General features: G+C 36.1%; 1 protein-coding gene across 2 annotated transcripts in view; it reads right to left on the reverse strand.

Moving 5' to 3' along the window:
* TMEM114 (transmembrane protein 114) overlaps positions 1-18,051 on the reverse strand; it is a 54,733-nt gene extending 36,682 nt beyond the window's left edge. For both annotated transcript variants that reach the window (XM_074195924.1, XM_074195923.1), the window contains exons 1-2: positions 17,802-18,051; positions 16,965-17,045 (exon numbers count right to left, since the gene is read on the reverse strand). In XM_074195924.1, coding sequence (XP_074052025.1) covers positions 16,965-17,045; positions 17,802-18,051 — 331 coding nt within the window. The remainder of the gene's footprint in view (positions 1-16,964; positions 17,046-17,801) is intronic.
* Positions 18,052-20,823: the final 2,772 nt, after the last annotated feature.

Raw genomic sequence — 20,823 nt, forward strand, 5'->3', positions numbered from 1 at the left:
TTAAAAACTTATGGGATGCAGTCAAAGCAGTTCTTAGGAAAAATTGCATATCTCTAAATACTTACATAAAATAAAAAGAAGAAATTAATGAATTGGGCATGAAACTAAAAATACTAGAAAAAACAAATTAAAAATTAAATAAAAAATTAGAAATCCTAAAAATCAAAACGAGAGATTTAAAAATTGAAAGTAAAGAACCTATTGAAATAATAAATACACTTGAGAATTGGTTTTATAAAAAAAAACAATAAAATCAATTAATCTTTGGTTAATTTGATTTAAAAAAAAAAGAAAAGCAAATGACTGGAATCAAAAATGAAAAGAATGAATTTGCCATCAATGAAAAGTAAGTTAAAGCAATAATTCAGATCTGTTTTGCACAACTGTATGTCAATAATCTGATGATCTGAGTGAAGTGGATGAATAGTTACAAAAATATAAATTTCCCAGATTAACAGAAGAGAAATACACATACTTAATAAAAATTAAAATAAAATAAAAAATGCTGTTTTAGAAAAAGAAATTGAACAAGTCATCAGTGAACTCCCCCAAAAAAATGTCCAGGGGCCAGCTAGATTCACAAGTGAATTCTACCAAACATTCAAAGAATAATTAATTTCTTATACTATTCTATTCCTACACCATTCCTATACTATACCAAAGTATTTGGAAAAATAGATGAAGAAGGAGTTCTGCCAAATTCCCTTTATCATACAAATAAGGTTCTGTTACCTAAACCAGGAAGAGCCAAAGCAGACACAGAAAATTATAGACCAATTTTCCTAATGAATATTAGTGCAAACTTTTGAATAAAATATCAGCAAAGAGATTACAGCAATTTATTACCAGGATAATATAAATTGATGGGGTGAAATTTATAACAAGGATGCAGGACTTGTTCAACACTAGGAAAATTAACAGCACAATTGACTATATCATCAACAAAATTAACAGAAATCAAGATTGTCTCAGGAAATGTAAAAAAAAGCCTTTGACAAAATATAGCACCCATTCCTATTATAAATACTAGAGAACATTGGAATAAATGAAGTTTTCCTTAAAATGATAAGAAATCTTATCTAATACCATCAGCAAGCATTATATTTAATGGGGATATACTAGAAGCCTTCCCAAAAAAGAACAGGGATGAAGCAAGGATGCACATTATCAGCACTATTATTCAATGTTGTACTAGAAATATTAGCTATCACAATTAGAAAAGAAAAAGAAATTGAAAAAATTAGAATAGCCAATGACAAAACAAAACTATCACTCTTTGCAGATGATTTGATGGCATACTTAGAGAATCTTAAAACAATTAACAACTTTAGCAAAGTTGCAGCATATAAAATAAATTCACATAAATCATGAGCATTTCTATCTATTTCTAAAAGGTCCAACAGCAAGAGATAGAAAGAGAAACACCGTTTTTAAAAATATGGACAATATAAAATATTTGAGAATCCTCTGGCAAGATAAACCGGGAACTATATGAACACAATTACAAAATACTTTTCATATAAATAAAGTCAGATCTAAACAATTGGAAAAATATCGATTGCTCATGAGTAGGCCAAGCTAATGATAAAAATACAATTCTACTTAAATTAATCTACTTATTCAGTGCCATACCAATCAAAGTACCATAAAGTTATTTTATAGAGATATAAAAAAATAAAATTCATCTGAAAACAAATGGTCAAGAATATGTAGGAAATTAATGGGGGGAAATACAAAGGAATGTGACCTACTAGGACCAGATCTAAAACTATACCATAAAGTGGCAATCATCAAAATTACTTGATACTAACAAAAAAGTGGAGGGGGCAGCAGAAAAATGAGGAACTCAAAAACCTGCAAAAGGATAAATGCTAAAAACTACTTTTGCATGTAGCTGGGGAAAAAATAAAATAAAAGGAAAACTACTGCTTAGTACTGGCTAAAAAGCAGAGTGATAGATCAGTGGAATAAGTTAGGTACAAAAAGACATAATAGTAAATAATTATTGTAAACTACTGTTTCATAAACCCAAAGACTCCAGGTTCTGAGATAAAAACTCATTATTTGACAAAAACTACTGAGAAAACTGGAAAATAATATGGTAGAAACCAGGCATAAACAAGTATCACACATTCTCCAAAAATAAGATCTAAATGGGCACATGATTCAGTTATAAAAGGTGATACCATAAGCCAATTAGGGGAGCAAGTAATAGTCAGCCTGCCAGATATATGAAGAGAGGAAACATTTATGAAAAAACAAGTGTTTGAAATTATTATAAGATGCAAAATGGATAATTCTGATTACATTAAATTAAAAAGGGTTTACCCAAATAAAACCAATGCAATCAAGATTAGAAAGAAAGCAGAAAACTGGGGAACTATTTTTCCTGCTAGTGTTTCTAATAAAGGACTGATTTCTAAAATTAATAGAGATGGAGTTAAATTTATAAGAATGCAAGTCACTCCCAAGTTGACTAAGGGTCAAAATATATGAACAGACAGTTTTCAGATGAAGAAATTAAAGGTATCTGTAGTCATATAAAAATGTTCTAAATCACTATTAATAAGATGTGAGTATCACCTCACATCTATCAAAATGGTTTATATGACAGAAAAAGAAAATTATAAATGTTGGAGGGGATGTGGAAAAACTGGGCATTGGTGCATTGTTGGTGGAGTGATGTGATCCTACCATTCTGAAGAGCAATTTGATCAATTCCCAAAGGGCAATACCACTATTAGGTCTATATCTCTATAAGATCTTAAAAAAGGGAAAAGGACCCACATAACAAAGATATTTAAAATAGCTATTTTTGTGATAGCAAAGAACTGTAAATTGAGAAAACATCCATCAATTGGGGAATAGTTGAACTAATTATGAGAAACTATTGTTCTATAAGAGATGAAAAGCAGGTGGATTTCAGAAAAACCTGTAAAGACTTACACTGATGCTGAGTGAAGTGACCAGAACCAAAAAACACAGCAACAGTAAAATTGTATGACGATCAACTTTGAATTACTTAGTTATTATTCTCAGCAATACAATGATGCAAGACAAATTCAAAGGACTTAAGATGAAAAATGCTATCCATCTTCAGTCTAATGCAGATTGAAGCCTACTTACTATTTTTTTTATTTTTCTTGTTCTGTTTTTTGTTTTGTTTTCCAACACAACATAACTAATAAAGAAATGCTGTTCATGATTGCACATATATACACTATATCAAATTGATTGCCTTTTTCAGGAGACAGGAAAAGGAAAAGAGGACAGAATTAGGAACTCAACATTTTTTTAAAAACTTTTTGCAAGGCAATGGGGTCAAATGACTTCCCGAAGATCACACAGCTAGGTAATTATCAAGTATCTGAGGTCAGATTTGAACTCAGGTCCTCCTGACTCCAGGGCAGGTGCTCTATCCACTGCACCACCTAGCTGTCCCTCAACATTTTTTAAAAATGAATATTGGGGGGCGGCTAGGTGGCCTAGTGGATAAAGCACCGGCCCTGGAGTCAGGAGTACCTGGGTTCAAATCTGGTCTCAGACACTTAACAATTACCTAGCTGTGTGGCCTTGGGCAAGCCATTTAACCCCATTTGCCTTGCAAAAACCTAAAAAAATAAATAAATAAACAAATCTGCCTTAAAAAATAAATAAAAATAAATAAAAATGAATATTGAAAATGTTTCTACATATAATTACATGAAGAAATATTATATTAAATTTTTAAAAAACAGCAGTTCAGTTGCATAGTAGATAGAGTGCCAGGCCTGGAGTCAGGAAAACTCATCTATTGTGAATTCAGATCCACACCCAGACACTTACTAGCTGTGTGACCCTGGAGAAGTCTCTTAACCCTATTTGTCTTGGTTTCCTCATCTGTAAAATGAGCTGAATAAGGAAATGACAAATCACTCCAGTATCTTTGCCAAGAAAGAATTAAATAGGAACATAACTGAAATAACTAAATATCAACAAGAAAACATAAAGCAAACATTAAAAAACTGAATGAATCATCAAAGATGAATTCTTAAATCCACTGAAGAACTGGTTTCTCACTGTCTTCAGTGACAATAACCAATATCAGAGAACATAGAATTATAACTCTAATCATTAGGTTACTCACAAAGACAATATGAGATTGTGGCTAAAGCTTTGGTCTTTGCATCAGGAGACCTGGCTGCTAGGTCTAGATATGCATCTTACTAGCCACCACCACTCTTGATAAGTTATTTGGTGATTATGAGCTCCAGTTTTCTGAGAAAGGCAGTTGAAACATGAGGACTAGCACCAACTCTGTCCCTGACTTAAGAAGTCACATTAAGCAAATTGTGCATTCATAATCTGCAAAACAGTGACAATAACAATTACCCCTATATGTATCTAGGTGATATAAAGGACAGACAGCACTGGGTTTGGAATCAATAACTTGAGTTTAACTCCAGCCTCTGCTATGATTGTTGTTAGGATAAAATAAGATAATATTTTAAAGTAATTTGCAAATCTGAGAGCAATAAATGCATGGTCCAATACTGACCCAGGACCATAATTTAATTTCTAACATCAATTCTTCTTACATTGTTCCCAACCATTACTTCAACAGAGGGAAAGAAGATGATACCTCATTATTCCATGAGGTAAAGTCCCCATACTCCCTGGTTGACTACAGAAAGGTAAAGAAGCTGACCTACAAAGTCTAAAGTCACACAATACTTTTCACTACTTCCAGAGGGAAAAAAAATGAATACAGAAAGGACAAATTCCCTCTCCACCAAGTAACCTACTTCTTATGCATATGTGTTATTTAGACTCCCCCCTGAGTTTTGAGAGACTGTAAATGTAATTACATATCCAAATCTCTTTTGCATTCATGGCAACTACCACACTACTATTTAAGATTCCATTTTGAGGCAATTTGGTAGATGTATTTTTTTTTATTTCCGAGTCAAAGAAAACTACATAATCATAGCCTTAGTCATTGCTAGGTCAGTGAATAGTAGAACTATAAGGCAATGAGACTCTTTTTTTCCCTTGAGATAAAGCCAAAGTAAGGCTCATCTCTTATTGCTATACCTCCAATGCCTAGATAGCATTCTAGCCACACCCCTCTCTGGTGCTAATTTGCTGTTTAAACTTGTACAAAATTGCCAGGTAGTAACAGTGTCAGAACTGAAAGGGACCTTAGAATCCTAGCTCCATTATTTTCTACCTTTATATTATTATGGAAGTATTTTCACTTTTCCAAGTCTCAATTTCCTTATCTCTAAAGTAAAGGGGTGGGATTAGATGATCTTTTCCAGCTCTAAAGTTTAGAATCATATATTTCTATTAAATTATCTAGTTGAAATCATTTTATTTTACAGGTGAAGAAGCTGGGGCTCAGAGAGTGACTTGGTGAAGGTCACACAGCTAGTTAGTGGCAGAACTAGGTGTAGACTCTAGTCTACTTTATTCATAATAGAGTGTTTTTTCAATATCACATTACCTCCCCTACCAGTCTGCCTATCAGTCAAATCTATTGCCTATTACAAATAGCCCAAATGAACAAATCTTATTCTTTCGTGCCCTTCCTCATTCTCACCTTAAAAAGTTGTAAGTTTTTTTAAAAGTTTGTAAAATGCCTGACTACAAACTGGCAATTCCTCATCAGTGATCTATAACGCAGTAACTAAATTACTTCTTTCACTCATTGTCATCTTTTTCCAGGGCCAAAACAAAACTGAACTTTGATCTTCATTTGATGTTGCTTCACTTTACACTCATCAGTAAAACAGGAATAAGACATGCCCTACCTACCATGCAAGGTTATTAGGAAGATCAAAAATGAAAACAAATGGTAAAGATCTTAAGTATTGTTAAATGTAAATTTAAAATTTTTTCTGTACTGGTGATTTTTCTATTGAGGAGAGAACTTCCTTGTAAAGATTCTCCTCTGACAATACTGATTTGAAATTGTTCTTCAACTTAAAGTATTCAAGAGTTGCTTGAATAACAAAGTAACAAAGAGGTTAACTATTTGGTCTAGGATGAGTCAAAGGCAAAAATCTGAACCCAGGTCTTCATCTCCACAGCACAATTTTCTTTCTTTTTTTTTTTGTTTTTACAAGGCAATGGAGTTCAGTGACTTGCCCAAGGTCACACAGCTAATTAAATAATAAATATCTGAGGGGGCAACTGGGTGATGCAGTGGATAAAGCACTGGCCCTGGAGTCAGGAGGACCTAAGTTCAAATGTGACTTCAGACACATAATTGCCTAGTGTGTAACCCTGGGCAAGTCACTTAATCCCATTGCCTTAAATAAGTAAAAATATAAATAAATAAGTGACAGGCCACATTTGAACTCAGATCCCCTGACTCCAAAACAAGTGCTCTATCCACTACACTACCTAGTTGCCCCCTACAACTTCTTTTCTTACCTATAAAGAAATCAAAATCACTATGATTTTGTTGTTACTCTATCATTTCAGTCATTAGCCACAATTCTTTGTTCCTATTTATAGTTTTAGTAGCAAATAAACTGTAGTGTTTTGCCATTTCCTTCTCTACCTCATTTTATAGATAAGAAAACTGAGGAAAACCAGGTTAAGTAACTTGTCCAGGGATACACATCTAGTCCAGATTTGAGTTTAGGTGGAACTGTGGATAGAGTGCCAGGCCTATAGTCAGACTCATCTCTCTAACTGCCTGATACCATTATGATTATCATCTAGAATTCAAAAGTTGTTCATTTGAAATTTGATTTTTAAAAAAAAACTATTTTATTATTTATTTTATTTCAATACAATTCTTTCCCTTTTAACATTATATATTTTATTTTAATCATTTAAAAGTATCACTCAATAAAGGAGTTCATATACTTTACCATGACATAAAAAAAGTTAAAAATTTCTCCTCTGGATATAAATCTAATTCTCAAGGTTACCCAAAAGTATTGATTTGCAAAAATATTGCTGTTCAGTCATGTCCAATTCTTCATGATCCCATGGATTCTAGTACACCAGGCCTTTCTATTCTCCATTATCCCTTGAAGTCTGTTCACAAGTTCATGCTTGTTGTTTCTATGACATTATCTCATGTTATACCATCCCTTTTCCTTTTGTCTTCAATCTTTTCCAATATCAGGGTCTTTTCCAACAAGTCCTGTTTATTCATTGTGTGGCTAAAGTATTTAAGCTTCAGCTTCGGTATTTGATCTTCCAATAATAGTATGAATTAATTTAAGCATTGATTGATTTGATTTCCTTGCTGTCCAAGAGACTCTCAAGAGTCTTCTCTAGCACCACAAATTGAAAGTATCGATTCTTTAGTGTTCAGTTTTCCTTATAGTATACTTTTCACAACCATACATTACTACTGGGGAAAAAAAAACATAGCTTTGGTTATACAGACCTTTGTAAGCAAGATGATGTCTTTGGGATAGCTAGGTGGTACAGTGGATAGAGCACCAATCTTGGAGTCAGGAGGACCTGAGTTCAAATGTAGCCTCAGGATATTTAATAATAATTTTCTGGTTGTGTGACCTTGGGCAAGTCACTTAACCCCATTGCCTTGCAAAAACAAAAACAAAAAAAATGATGTCTTTGTTTTTCAGTATACTGTCCAAATTTGCTATAGTTTTCCTTCCAAGAAGAATCTTTTAATTTCATGGCTTCAATTGTCATCTGCAATAATATTTTAGCCCAAGAATATAAAACCTGACACTGCTTCCATGTCTTCTCCCTCTATTTACCAAGAAGTGAGAGGACCAGCTACTAAAATTTTAGGGGTTGTTTTTGTCAGGCTTCAAGTCAGCTTTTAGACTCTCCTTTTTAAACCCTCATCAAGAAGTTTTTTTTTAATTCCTCTTCACTTGTAAACATATTTGGAAATAATAGCTACTGGAATTAAAAACATAAGTGACATACAGGGATAACATATGCCAGGAATAGATATTGTCTGGTTTAGAATTCTGATCTGTGTTAGAACAACACTCAGGGACAAATGCAGACAGTTAGTCATTAGTACTTTGGGGACATAAGAATAAGTCATAGTATCACAAATTTAGAATTGGAAGAAAGCTTAGAAGAGATCACTTAATATAATCCCCTCCATATTATTTTTGTTTGTTTGTTTTTGCAAGGTAGTGGGATTAAGTGACTTTCCCAAGATCACATAGCTAGGTAATTATTAAGTGTCTGAGGCCAGATTTGAACTCAGGTCCTCCTGACCCCAGAGTTGGCACTCTATCCATTGTGCCACCTATCTGCCCTCCCTCCCCTCCATATTATTTTACAGGTAAAGAAATGAAATCCCAAAGAGGTCAAGTCACTCATCAAAAAAGTCCCACCAAAAGACAACAAGTAGCTAAGTTGGGATGAGAATCAGTTCATCTGACTCAAAAGCCAACATGCTTTCCACCTCATCATATGGTCTCTAAGGATTTCTCTACCTCCCCTACAATGCTGCTAAGAATGCATAAAGTAGATTCATTGATGGGATCTAAAACACTGAGTAAATTCCATCTGCTGGGAGTGTGTACACACCTATACCTATATAGTTGCCCTCCCAAATGTAGCAAAGTTCATGTGTTTTATATTTTCTTTGCATATATTTTGCAAATACTTAATAATAGCTATAATAGCTACCATTTCTATAGCATCTTAAGGTTTGCAAAGAGTTTTATGTATTTTACTTCATTTGAATTTCACAATACTCCTAAAGGGAAGGCAGGTGGCTTATACTAATTCTTCATTTTGCTGATGAGGAACCTGGGGCCAAGAGATTAAGTAACTTGCCCATGATCACACAGCTAGTGAATATCTAATATAGGATTCAAATTCAGGTCATCCTGACTCCAAATCCAGCATCTTGTAAACTAAGCCTGTCTGTGTACTGATGTATCTATTTATGCATATCCTTGTGTGTGTGTACATATATATATATATATATATATATATATATATATATATATGCAATTCCCCCCCCCCCAAAGAATGTAAATTCCTTAAGAGCAAAGACTAATTCATTTTTATCTTTGTATCATCAGGGTCTAGTAAGGTATCTGTAACATAGGTACTTAATAAATGTCTATCTATTAATTACTTGAATATTGACTCCATTCTACAGAGACTAAATATCTTTCTTGTCAATAGTAATAGCTAATTGGCATTTTTATATGCTGACCAAAAAGTCTTAGTGCTATTTAAGCTCAAAAGTTTTGGTATACCCTCCATAGTGTTTAAAAGTTTACAGAGTATTTCACATGTTATCACATTTGATTTGATACCTCCCAACATTGCACCACAAAGTTTCACTCTCATATTCCAAAGCAATTAGATGAGTATTCAGTCAACTCTTCCTTTCCAGTCATTAGTTCTATCTTCCATTCTAACTGCCACAAGTGCTCAGAGCTAATTTGAAACATGATTAAAAAGACAAATGCTATATCTAGATAGCCATTTGCCCACATAGAAGCTATTTCTTAAACCTAGACAAAAAAACTTCCAGCCCTAACTGAAATAAATGTGAAATAAAGGAGTGAATTACCCTCCCCATTCATCAGACCAATGTTCCTATTGAGGATCATTTTCTGGGCTGTTTTAATAAAAGTAGGGTATTAAGAAAGCTTATGGGGTATGATAAGGTCTAACAACCTCAATTTGCCATTTAATCTCAGTAGATTGCTTGTCACTGATATATTCTCTGAAGTGAAGAGGAAGAATGCTCATAGAGCTTCACCTTCCCCACAACTACTTCAGAAAGCCAAGAAGTGATGGTAACTTCTGGTGACACCTATTCCACCCTTCTTACTTCTTTAGCTTCATAGAGAAGGTTTGAACTGAAAGTATTTCTAGTATTAAAGAGAGAAAACTCTGAAATAGTGAAAGTTTGAGATATATTTTATAACTCTTTTTTGGTAAAATGATATTTGGGGGGAAGTTTTCTCTGAGATGACTTACAAAGCAGAATGGGTTTGAAGAGACAATCTGCCCCTACACTGCCCCTACACAAATTTTCAGTCAATCTTAAAGCAACTCCTTGACTTAGTTTCATTATTTTTCAAAAGCCCAGGACAGTGAGTGAAATTTCAATATAATCTCTCCTCCAGAAATGTTGACCCTCAGTTCTGACTATGATTCTTCAACCAAAAAGTCAAGAGAATAATAATGAATTGACAAGCCTGCATTGACAAGAGTTGTGACCTCAATTTCCTTCAGGACACAGCTGTTTTCTCTCATAACCCTGAAAAAGTAAAAGCAAAGATTATCTTTCCTACACCAAATCTCACTGAACTATAGTTCAATCAATCAACGTGCATTTTTAATATTAGCTACCTCATTCTGCCTCAGGATATTAGGAGAGCAGTAGAAGTTTTCAGCAATGTTGTCAGATGCCTAGCATCAAGGTCAGGTACAGCATTGATGGTAAATTGTTTTAACACGAAAAAGCTACAAACCAAGACTAAAGTGGAAAGAAAGTTGGTGCATGATTTTTTTCATTTCTAGATAATTGTGTATTTAATGCAGCCTTGCAAAGGATAAGTTGACACAAGATATGGATCAATTCTCTGCTGCTTGTGCTAATTTTGGCCTAACAACACCAAGAAAACTGAGCTTCTCATTCAGCCAGCACCACACCATCCATATGTAAAATCATCCATTACAGCAAATGGGAATATGCTTATACTGTGGATAAGTTCACTTACCATAGATCACTGGCCCAGGAGTCAGGAGTACCTGAGTTCAAATGTGACCTCAGATACTTAATAATTACCTAGCTGTGTGGCCTTGAGCAAGCCACTTAACCCCATTGCCTTGCAAAAAAAAAAACAAAAAAAAACCATGTATTACTAGAACTAAGTGTCTGGGAGGCTCTGAAGGTAAGTGTGGAAGAGAAGAGGAATGAAAATGCCTATCAAACTGAAGATCTATAGTCATTGTGCTGACCTCATTGTTATATACCTGAGAATCCTGGACAGTATACCATGCCATGCCAGAAAACTGAATCACTTACATATAAATTGTCTTAAGAAGATTCTGAAGATCACCTGACAAGATAAGGTATTAGATACTGAGGTCCTTTCTCCAGTGAACTGCCAAGTAATCAAATTCTATTGCAGAGAGCACCACTCTGATATGCTGGCCATGTTTTTCAAATGCCGTATGTATATTTGCCTTAGAAGAGAACTCGGGACGGCTAGGTGGTGTAGTGGATAAAGCACCAGCCTTGGAGTGAGGAGTGAGTACCTGGGTTCAAATCCGGTCTCAGACACTTAATAATTACCTAGTTGTGTGGCCTTGGGCAAGTCACTTAACCCCATTTGCCTTGCAAAAACCTAAAAAAAAAAGAGAGAACTCAACCACTCTAACCAAGATCAAAAGAAATATAGTAAATTGGGAAATAATTTTTACAACTAGGGTTTCTAACAAAAGACTCATTTTTAAAATGTATCAAATTTATAAAAAAAAAATCAAGCCATTCCCCCAATTGACAAATGGTCAAAGGATATGTAAAAGCAATTTTCAGATGAGGAAATCAGTTATCTATAGTCATATGAAGAATTGCTCTAAATCATTACTGATTAGAGAAATGAAAATTAAAGCATCTCTGAGGTACTACCTCACACCTCTCAGATTAGCCACTATGACCAGAAAGGATAATGATCAGTGTTGGAAAGGATGTAGGAAATTTGGGACACTAATACATTATTGATGGAACTGTGAAATAATCCAACCTTTCTGGAAAGCGATTTGGAATTATCCCAAGGGCAATAAAAAATGTCTATACTCTTTGATCCAGCAATAGCACTACTATGTCTTCATCCTGAAGAGATCATGAAAAAAGGGTAAAAATCCCATTTGTACAAAAATATTCATAGCAGTTCTGTTTGCAGTGGCAAAGAATAGGAGATTGAGGGAAAGCCCATGAATTAGGGAATGGCTGAACAAATTGTTATATATGTATGTGATAGAACATTATTGTTCTATTAGAAATAAAGAGGAATGAGATTTCAGAGAAGCCTGGGGAAAACTTGCACAAACTGATACTGAGATGAGCAGAAGAACATTGTCCAACATTGTGAAAAATTGTCTTATGCATTACATAATTTTTCTATCTCTAATAGTTTCTTTCTTAAGGTTATGATTTTTCTCTCAAGACATTCAATTTTTATATATATATATATATATATATATATATATATATATATATATATATATGATGGAAACAAATGTAAAGACTATCAGATTGCCTTCTGTTGTGTGGTGAGAGAGAGAAGGGAGGGAGCGGGGAAAACCATAAAATTCAAAACCTTATAAAAATGATTGGTAGAAAATACTATTGTATATAATTGAAAACAAATAAAATATTTATACAATAAAAAAGATTGCTGAAAAATATCTTTGCATGTAGTAGGAAAAAATAATTTTAATTAAGCCAAAAAACTAAAAAAAAAGAGAGTGAGAGAACTCACAAAAGGCAAGCACTCACAATGACATCAAAAGAAGTGAGACAAGGACACACTCAAAGTCTCTCTGAAGAACTTGGATATCAGCTGTGAACCATGGGGAGACATTGGCACAAGGCAACCCAGCATAATATGCCTGTATCAAAGAAGGCACTATGTTCTATGAGCAAAGCAGAATTGCAGTGGTTCAAGAGAAACATGAAATGCACAGAAGTATCTCCACTCCAAATATTTATATTGAGTCCAACCTGTGGCAGAGCCTTCTGAGCATGTTTTGTATTTGTCATTTTGGTCCTTTCTTTTTTTTTAGTTTTTGCAAGGCAATGAAGTTAAGTGGCTTGCCCAAGGCCACACAGCTGGGTAATTATTAAGTGTCTGAGGCCGGATTTGAACTCAGGTACTCCTGACTCCAGGGCCGGTGCTCTATTCACTGCGCCACCTAGCTGCCCCCATTTTGGTCCTTTTCGAGAACAAAGGAAACAACCAATTAGGAGAACATATCTTTACTTTAATTCAATTCACTAAATATTTATTGTGCCTTCTCTGTACAAAGAAGAGACAGCATGACATAGAATAGGACCAACCAAAATGCAGACCATAGACCACATGCTGCCCTTAGGGTGATTTTATGTCTCCCACCTGTGGATTTACTAGATGCTTTAGTAAATGAAAGCAAGCTATCACAGAGCTCTTACTAAAATGACAAATCAAAATATATTGTCTATTGTTTCAATAAAAAACTTTTAAAAATAAGGTTGGATAGCCCTGGCACAGAGGATAAAGAATTAACCTCAGAGGGGGCAGCAGCTAGGTGGCGCAGTGGATAGAGCACCGGCCCTTTAGTCAGGAGTACCTGAGTTCAAATCCGGCCTCAGACACTTAATAATTACCCAGCGGTGTGGCCTTGGGCAAGCCACTTAACCCCATTGCCTTACTAAAACCTAAAAAAAAATTAACCTCAGAATCAGGAAGTTCAAGTCCTGCCTCTGACATCACCATGGCTGTGTAAACCTGGGCAAATAATATGATTTCCCAATGTTCCCAAGAAAAGTATTGATTTACCTTGGGAGAAGGAGTTTTCCCAATAGGAGTTTCTTTTACCAATGAAATCAATGTTAGTCTCATCTCATTTGACCTGAAGTTTCTTGTGAGTGGAAATTGTTTCATGCATTGTCTTTGTCTCTCTGATGTCTGGTATCTAAAAGGTGCTTAAATTCTAGGCGGCTGCAGAAACACAAAGCTAATATAAGAACTTACAATTTGCTAGATAGAATAAAGCTTGAAAAAGATAATAATGTTACTTCCCTAACTAAGGCAGGAGCTATGTTTTATCATCCAAAGAATCTAATGTAATGCCAGGAACAATGTAAGCACTCAACAATTATGTTTTTTGCAAGGCAATGGGGTTAAGTGGCTTGCCCAAGGCCACACCGCTAGGCAATTATTAAGTGTCTGAGGTCGAATTTGAACTCAGGTCCTCCTGACTCTGGGGCTGGTGCTCCATCCACTGTGTCACCTAGTTGCCCCCATACTCAACAATTACAAATATTTGTAACTACAAATATTTCCAGATGGCCTTCTAACCAAGACTCCCTGAAAAAAATAAGATTACAAAAATCCATATTTCAAGAAAGTGAAAACTTTCCAGAACTATTAGAATTCAGAGGGCAAAGTGAAAATAGATATAATCCAGTGTCTACTGATACTAGTAAACTAAATGTCTTAGCAAGTAAATGCAAAACATACACATCAAAAAAATTATATACATATATATATGTACACACATACACCTCTGTATATTGTATACATAGGTGTATATATACATGTGTGTTTGTGTACATGTATGTATATGTTAAACATCCAGAAACAAACAGTTCAAGTTCTAAGAAACCATAGTCAGGATGATACAAAACCTGGAAGTATCCATCAAGGACAATAGGAGATCTTTGAATACATAATTACAAAAGACAAACTATATAGATGTGCAACAAATAATAACATCTTGCAAATCTATTTTATTTGGAGATAAGGGAAGACAAAAAATGAACCTTTAATGGAATATAGGTTTTCAATAAAAATGTTCTGGTCTAAATAAAGTCCACAACCAACTAAAAATTTCAAAATACAACCACAAGAATTCAAAGAAATTTAGAAGGCAAATAAATTTGAACAACTGGAAAAGGACTTATAATGATGCAGTGCTAACATTCTAATAATTACTTTCTGAAAAGAAACAAGTGTCATTTCAGAAAATTAATTTTTTCCAAGGGTTTTTGATGGACTGAAATATGGAAAAACAACTTTGGGGTGAATTCTTCTTGTACTAATGGTTTAAGAAGAGAACAAGGAATAAATTGAAAGAACTGGGATAGAAGGGAGAAAGAAAGGGGTAAAACTTGTTATTACCCATAACTGAAATGAGAAAAGTATGCAAAAATGAAGGAAAGTATGAGTGGAGGAGACATCAGATGAACTTCACTCTATGAAAAGGAGGATCAAACACACACACAAAATTTTATATAGAAATACATCAAACTCAACAGGGAAATAAAAGAGATGGGCAAGGGTATAAAGAAAAGGATATTATTAAGGAAGGGGATAGTCACAAGCAAAACAAGTTTCTTAATCCTTAAACAAAGACTAAAAGGGAGAGAATCAAAGAACTAGAATTAAGAGGGTATCCATCAATTGGGGGAATGGCTGAATAAACGCTGATATGTGCAACATGGATGTACAATAAAAATTACGAAAGAGATAAATGCAAAAAATCCTCAATAGTATGAAAAAATATAGAATGAAATGAGCAAAAAAGAAGAAAATTTAAACAAGACAACACTATGGTAAAGGGGGAAAAACTCTGAAAGACTCAAGAACACTACCACTGCAATGACTAACCATTTCCAGAGTACCTATGATAAAACATTACACCCACCTCCTGACAGAAACAATGGATTCATAGTGTGAAAGAGACATACAATTTTTGGACATAGTAGAACATTTTGTTGGCAGTGCTTTTTTCATAATGAGAGTGGTTATGTTATTTTTTTTTAAATTTCTCTCAGTTGTTAAAGGGGAGAGAAAAAAATCATGATACTGATGTCCAAAAAAGAAGGCATTGAAACATTTTTAATCAACAGAAGGAAGTAGAAGAAATTTCAGAAAGAAGCACAGATAAGCAAGACAGTTCTAAAAGTAATGTGTGGAATTTCTAATATACCTCTTTTTTAAAACAATGTGAAATCTTTATTATGTCCCATTGTATTTATGGAAATGCTCCTTGGGCAAGTGGAAAGGTATTTAAGTTCACAATTTTTAAAAAATATTCTCAGGATCCTGAACTGAACCCAATCTCTGTCATCATTCTGAAGGGAGATAACCATCCCTTCCCTTTCTATTGTGTAAAATCATTTCTTTTCCACTCTGTCCCCACATAGAAGGATGTCTCTCTTATCCTCAGAGAACACTACTTTGTCCTATGATGTCCTATGATGCCTAACAATTCATTCTCAGAGATGTAACCCCTAACATTGGTTACTCTGTTACTAAAGTCTACAGTGACTTGACTGAAATAAACTCCCTCAGTGTCTCAGTTTCCTCTTTGGTGAAATGTCCTTAATCATAAAACAGTGGGGAGAAGTCTCTACTGCCTTACCCTATGGGCACTAAATTAACATAATTTAAAGAAAAGCAGCTAGAGAAGCTCAATAGTACAACAGATAGAACACCTATCATGATGACCTTAGTTCAAATCCAGCCTCAGACAGTACTGTGTGCTCCTGGGCAAATCATTTAACCTCTGTTTACCTCAGTTTCCTCATCTGTAAAATGGAGATAATAATAGCATCTATTTCCCAGGGTTGTTGTGAGGATTAAATAAGATAATCATAAAATAAGGCAAAGTACCTGACACATAGTAAGCATTACATAAATGATAATTGTTATTTTTATTATTAATGAATAAAACTGTCAGTAACTAGAACCAAAAGCAACCATAAACAAGGGCTTAATCTAAGACATCTCTTCAAGGTCCTTTAGAACTGTAAGAGTCTGTAAATTTCTGCTGGATCCCACAGCATTTTTAGTAGATGGATTATCTTTGATGGTACAAACTTCTTTCTCCAGGATTGGAAGACAGATTTGAGATTGGGGAATTACTCAAACTCCTCTGGCACTTAGTTCCCCATCCATCTCCAGTATTTCATCTCCATTTCAACTAGAGAGAAGAGGGTGTAAGTGACATGTGTATTATAATACTTTCAATGGAGCAAAGAAAGGTATGATTTGTGGAAGCTCTGACTCATATTTTAAAGGACCACCTCCCTCCCACCACCACCTCTAGGATCTATTCCCTATTACACACACAAACCTCTTGGCTTCCATCAATAAATGCAAGTGTCAGTAAGAAATGGAGAAGGCCCTAAGGTGTTTGTTTCTCTAGCTTGAAAATGTTCTACCCACCATCCAAGATGCCTGTAGAATTTCCCATCCCTACAGCAATCCCTGGGGTAAGACACTCACTGAGAAGCTGTCTGTCTGAGTCCGAGATTGTCACGTTCTCCTGCCAGAAGGGGTTCATCAAGGGTGTGCACTTGCTTTGAACTATTGATGGAGGGAAGGGAGAAAGAACAGAAGCAACATGAGAGGTCAAACTATTCAGTAGTAAGTACATGTACAAACTGGGAGATGCAACCCACAAATTAAGGCACTGGGGGGAGGGGGGAATCTTCCAATTGCACCCATATCCCCATTTACCCACGTTCTTTTCAGCAGAAAGTTCCTTTAAATCAGAAGTCTAAGGCTCTAGGATTTCATGGCTCCCTCTTCCCAATATGCTTACTCTTCCTCATCAATAGCCCCTGGTGCTTTCTACTTTCTTTTTCCCAGCCCACTCTTAGCCATCAGCTCCCCTTAGGAGTTTTGAATTTGGTTCTTTGCTATGAGATCTTTGAGCTAACAGCTCAAGGACTTTTTAGCCCTAAGATTAGAGTTCTGGGGGAGTCTAGTCTGAGTGTCTGACTGGAGAACTGAGCACAATAGAGACAAGGAAATATAAATAGAGTTAGAATCCAACCCAACCCCATCAAGGTAAAAATATGAGGAAGGGTTCAGAGATGGCAGGGCTTCACTGAAAAACTATGTCTGGAATAGGGCCCAGTAGCGCTGGATCAGAGAGGCAGAGAGGTAAGGGGATGCCAGGGTCCTCAGGAGTGATGGGGAAGTATAGAGAGCTGTCTCAGGAGGAGAGGGAAAATGGGCATGTAGTAGGTACCCCGCTTTGTCTGGATTCCCCAACTTGTTACACACACACACACACACACACACACACACACACACACACACACACACACCCCTTACCCCGGCAAGTCCTCCAGAGCCCAGAATGCGAGCTGAGCGGCTCGGGTTGGCTCTGGTTGAGGCCGCTGACGTTACCACCACCAGAATCCCGGGCCCCGCCAGCCCCCGAGCCCCCGGAGCCCCGCTGCTCCAGCCGGGCAGTGTCGATGATGTACCAGAAATCCGTGCCGATGGCAGCTGCCAGGAGGACAAAGCTGAGCACCCCTGACAGCGCCGCAGCCCCGGCGAGGACTCCCAGGCGCACCCGCATTCCGCACCGGACCCCAGGCCACCTTCTGCCTCACTGCTCAGACAGTACTCGAAAGCTGGAGCGGTGGCAGTAAGAACCGGAGTGGAGGCAAAAAACCCGCTCATCCACCGGAGCCTCAGCCCAGTGCGAACTAACCCCGGCACTCCTCCAGGTGTCTTGGCTCTCCAACCTCACTGCCTCCTTTCTCCATCCTCTCACTCAGCCCCGCCCCACCCTCCACACCCTATTCCCCGCCCCTTCGCCTCTTCAGGGCTCTCACTTTCCTGGCTTCTGTCCTTGGTCCTGGATAAAGCTCCTATCTCCTCTATTCCATCCACCCTACAGGTCTTCTCTCCAGGCCGCCTGCCTTCTCCCCCTTCCTTCGTTTCAGCCTCAGGCCAGCTTGTTCAAGATAGGAATACCTGATGAAGGTAGGGTCATCCCTCAGCCGGGGGAGAACTTGGGAGGACTTGGAGAGGGAGAAAAGTATCCACAAAGGACAAACCGCAGGAGCTAAATAGGAGCGATAGTCTGGATTTTCCTAGTTGAAAAAAAATCAAGAGAAGTAAAATGAAAGGAACAGATCTCCCTTATCCCTTGCTTCTACAAGCAAAAATACTTCTCTAACTGCATAGAATCAAAGTAATGGGAAGAACCTTAGAGGTCGTCTGGTCCAAACTACAATTGACTCTTCAAAGTCTTCAACTTCAATTCCAATTGCTGGCAGAGAGAACCTTCAAACATCAGAAGACCAAAATGCCCCAAGCTAGAAGCCCACTCAGAACCACAGAAATGAAAAAAGTGTTTTTTTCTTCTCCCAAATAATCTGAATGATAAAGAACTTCCTTCTCATTCCCATTTCCCCCAACTTCTGAAAATTTTAATAGGGTGTAAGTGTAAAACAATATAGTTAAAGTTCAGTTAGAATACTAGCCCCATTGGCTACTAATCAAAGAATTTCAGAACAAGAAGAGACCTTAAATGTCATTTGCCTTAAAGGTCAGCTTCCCTCCTTTTATTGACAATGAAACTGAAGAGAGATAAAAGGTCTTGCACAAAGTCTCAGTTAGCCCTAATTTTACATAGAAGCTAGAGAGACAGCATGCCATTGTAAATATGTAGGTGGCTTCTGGCATCAAAAAGTCCTGTTTTCAAAATCTGTCACTGACATTCTATGACATATACCTTGGCAAAACATTTAAAATCTCTAATAAAGCTGTCCTCTAACTTGGTAAGACTAAATTGCAAATAGGTGTCAATGTGTATTTGTAGACAGAATTTCTTCACTTGAATTCCATATACCAAAAAATCTTAGGTCCCAACAATACCTCACATTCAAAAAAAAAATAAATAGTCCTCTTATGGCTATACTGTATCTCTAGTCTAATAGGGACACAAATGCTGATGGATAAAACTCAACAGCTACAAAGGATCACTAGACATGTTAAAGAATTTAAATCATTTTTGTCAAAAACTTCTTAAATGGCAAGGGTATGTTCTTTTGCTTTTAAAAAAGTATTGGTGCAAATGTGTTTTGCTGTTACTTTTGTTGTTTTGAATGAATTCAAGGAGTCCTAAAGTAAATGTCAAACTTCTCTCCATATCTTCACTGTTTAATCAATCAAAGAGTCACTTGCATCCTGAAAACTTCACTCATCAAAACAACCTGGGTCTTAGTGATGATTATTAAATATGGTTCTTTCCAACTTTCACTCTCTTTTTTATAGGAGACAAAATTAATTTTTTCAGGGTCTGATGACAAACTATCTCTGAACAATGGCATTCAAAGAATCAAGGAAAATTAGAGCTAGAATGGGAGGGACCTTAGGAGTCATCCAGTCAATTCCTTTTTTAAAAGTTAATTAATTAATTGATTGCCCCAATTAGATGTAAAGATTGTTTTCAACAATTCATTATTTTTGGGGTTTTGCATGACAATGAGATTAAGTGACTTGCCCAAGGTCATACAGTTAGTAAGTATCAAGTATCTGAGGCCAGATTTGAATTCAAGTACTCCTAATTCCAGAGCTAGTACTCTATACACAGCACCACCTACTTGCCCCCAAAATTCATCTTTGTAAAGTTTTCCCCCTCCCTCTCTTCCCTCCCCTTGCCCTAAGATAGCAAATATTGTGGTATAGATTATATATGTGCAAGGCAGCTAGGTAGCACAGTGGATAGAGCACTGATCCTGGAGTCAGAAAGACCTGAGTTCAAATCCACCCTCAGAAACTTAATAATTACCTAAATGCACAATCCTGGGCAAGTCATTTAACCCCACTGCCTTGCAAAAACAAAAACAAACAATTATACATGCAGAATCATGCTACACATTTCTATATTGGTCATGCTGTAAAAGAAGAATCAGAACAAAAGGGAAAACCATGAGAAAGAAAAATCAAATTTAAAAAAGTGATAACAATGTGTTTACATAGATCTTTCTCTAGATGGGGATGGCATTTTCCAAGTTGGCTCACTGATCACTGTATTGTTGAGAAGAGCTAAGCCTATCATAGTTGATAATCAATGTTGCTGTTACTGTGTACAGTGTTCTCCTGGTTCTGCTCACTTCTCTCAGAATTAGTTCATGTAAATCCAAACCTTTTATTTTATAGATTACCCAGAGTGAATGAGTGACCTGCCTAAAATTATTCAAAGAATTATTCAGAGAGTTGGGAGGAAGATAGGAATGCTGTGGTGGCAGGAATACAGTGTTTGAAGTTAAATGATTTTGTTTTAGTGGAAATGCAATGTTATATCAGTCAACAATGTGATATGGAAGCTAAAAAAGGT

Source organism: Macrotis lagotis, chromosome 8 (assembly GCF_037893015.1).
Source record: "Macrotis lagotis isolate mMagLag1 chromosome 8, bilby.v1.9.chrom.fasta, whole genome shotgun sequence".
Classification (NCBI taxonomy): Eukaryota; Metazoa; Chordata; class Mammalia; order Peramelemorphia; family Peramelidae; genus Macrotis; species Macrotis lagotis.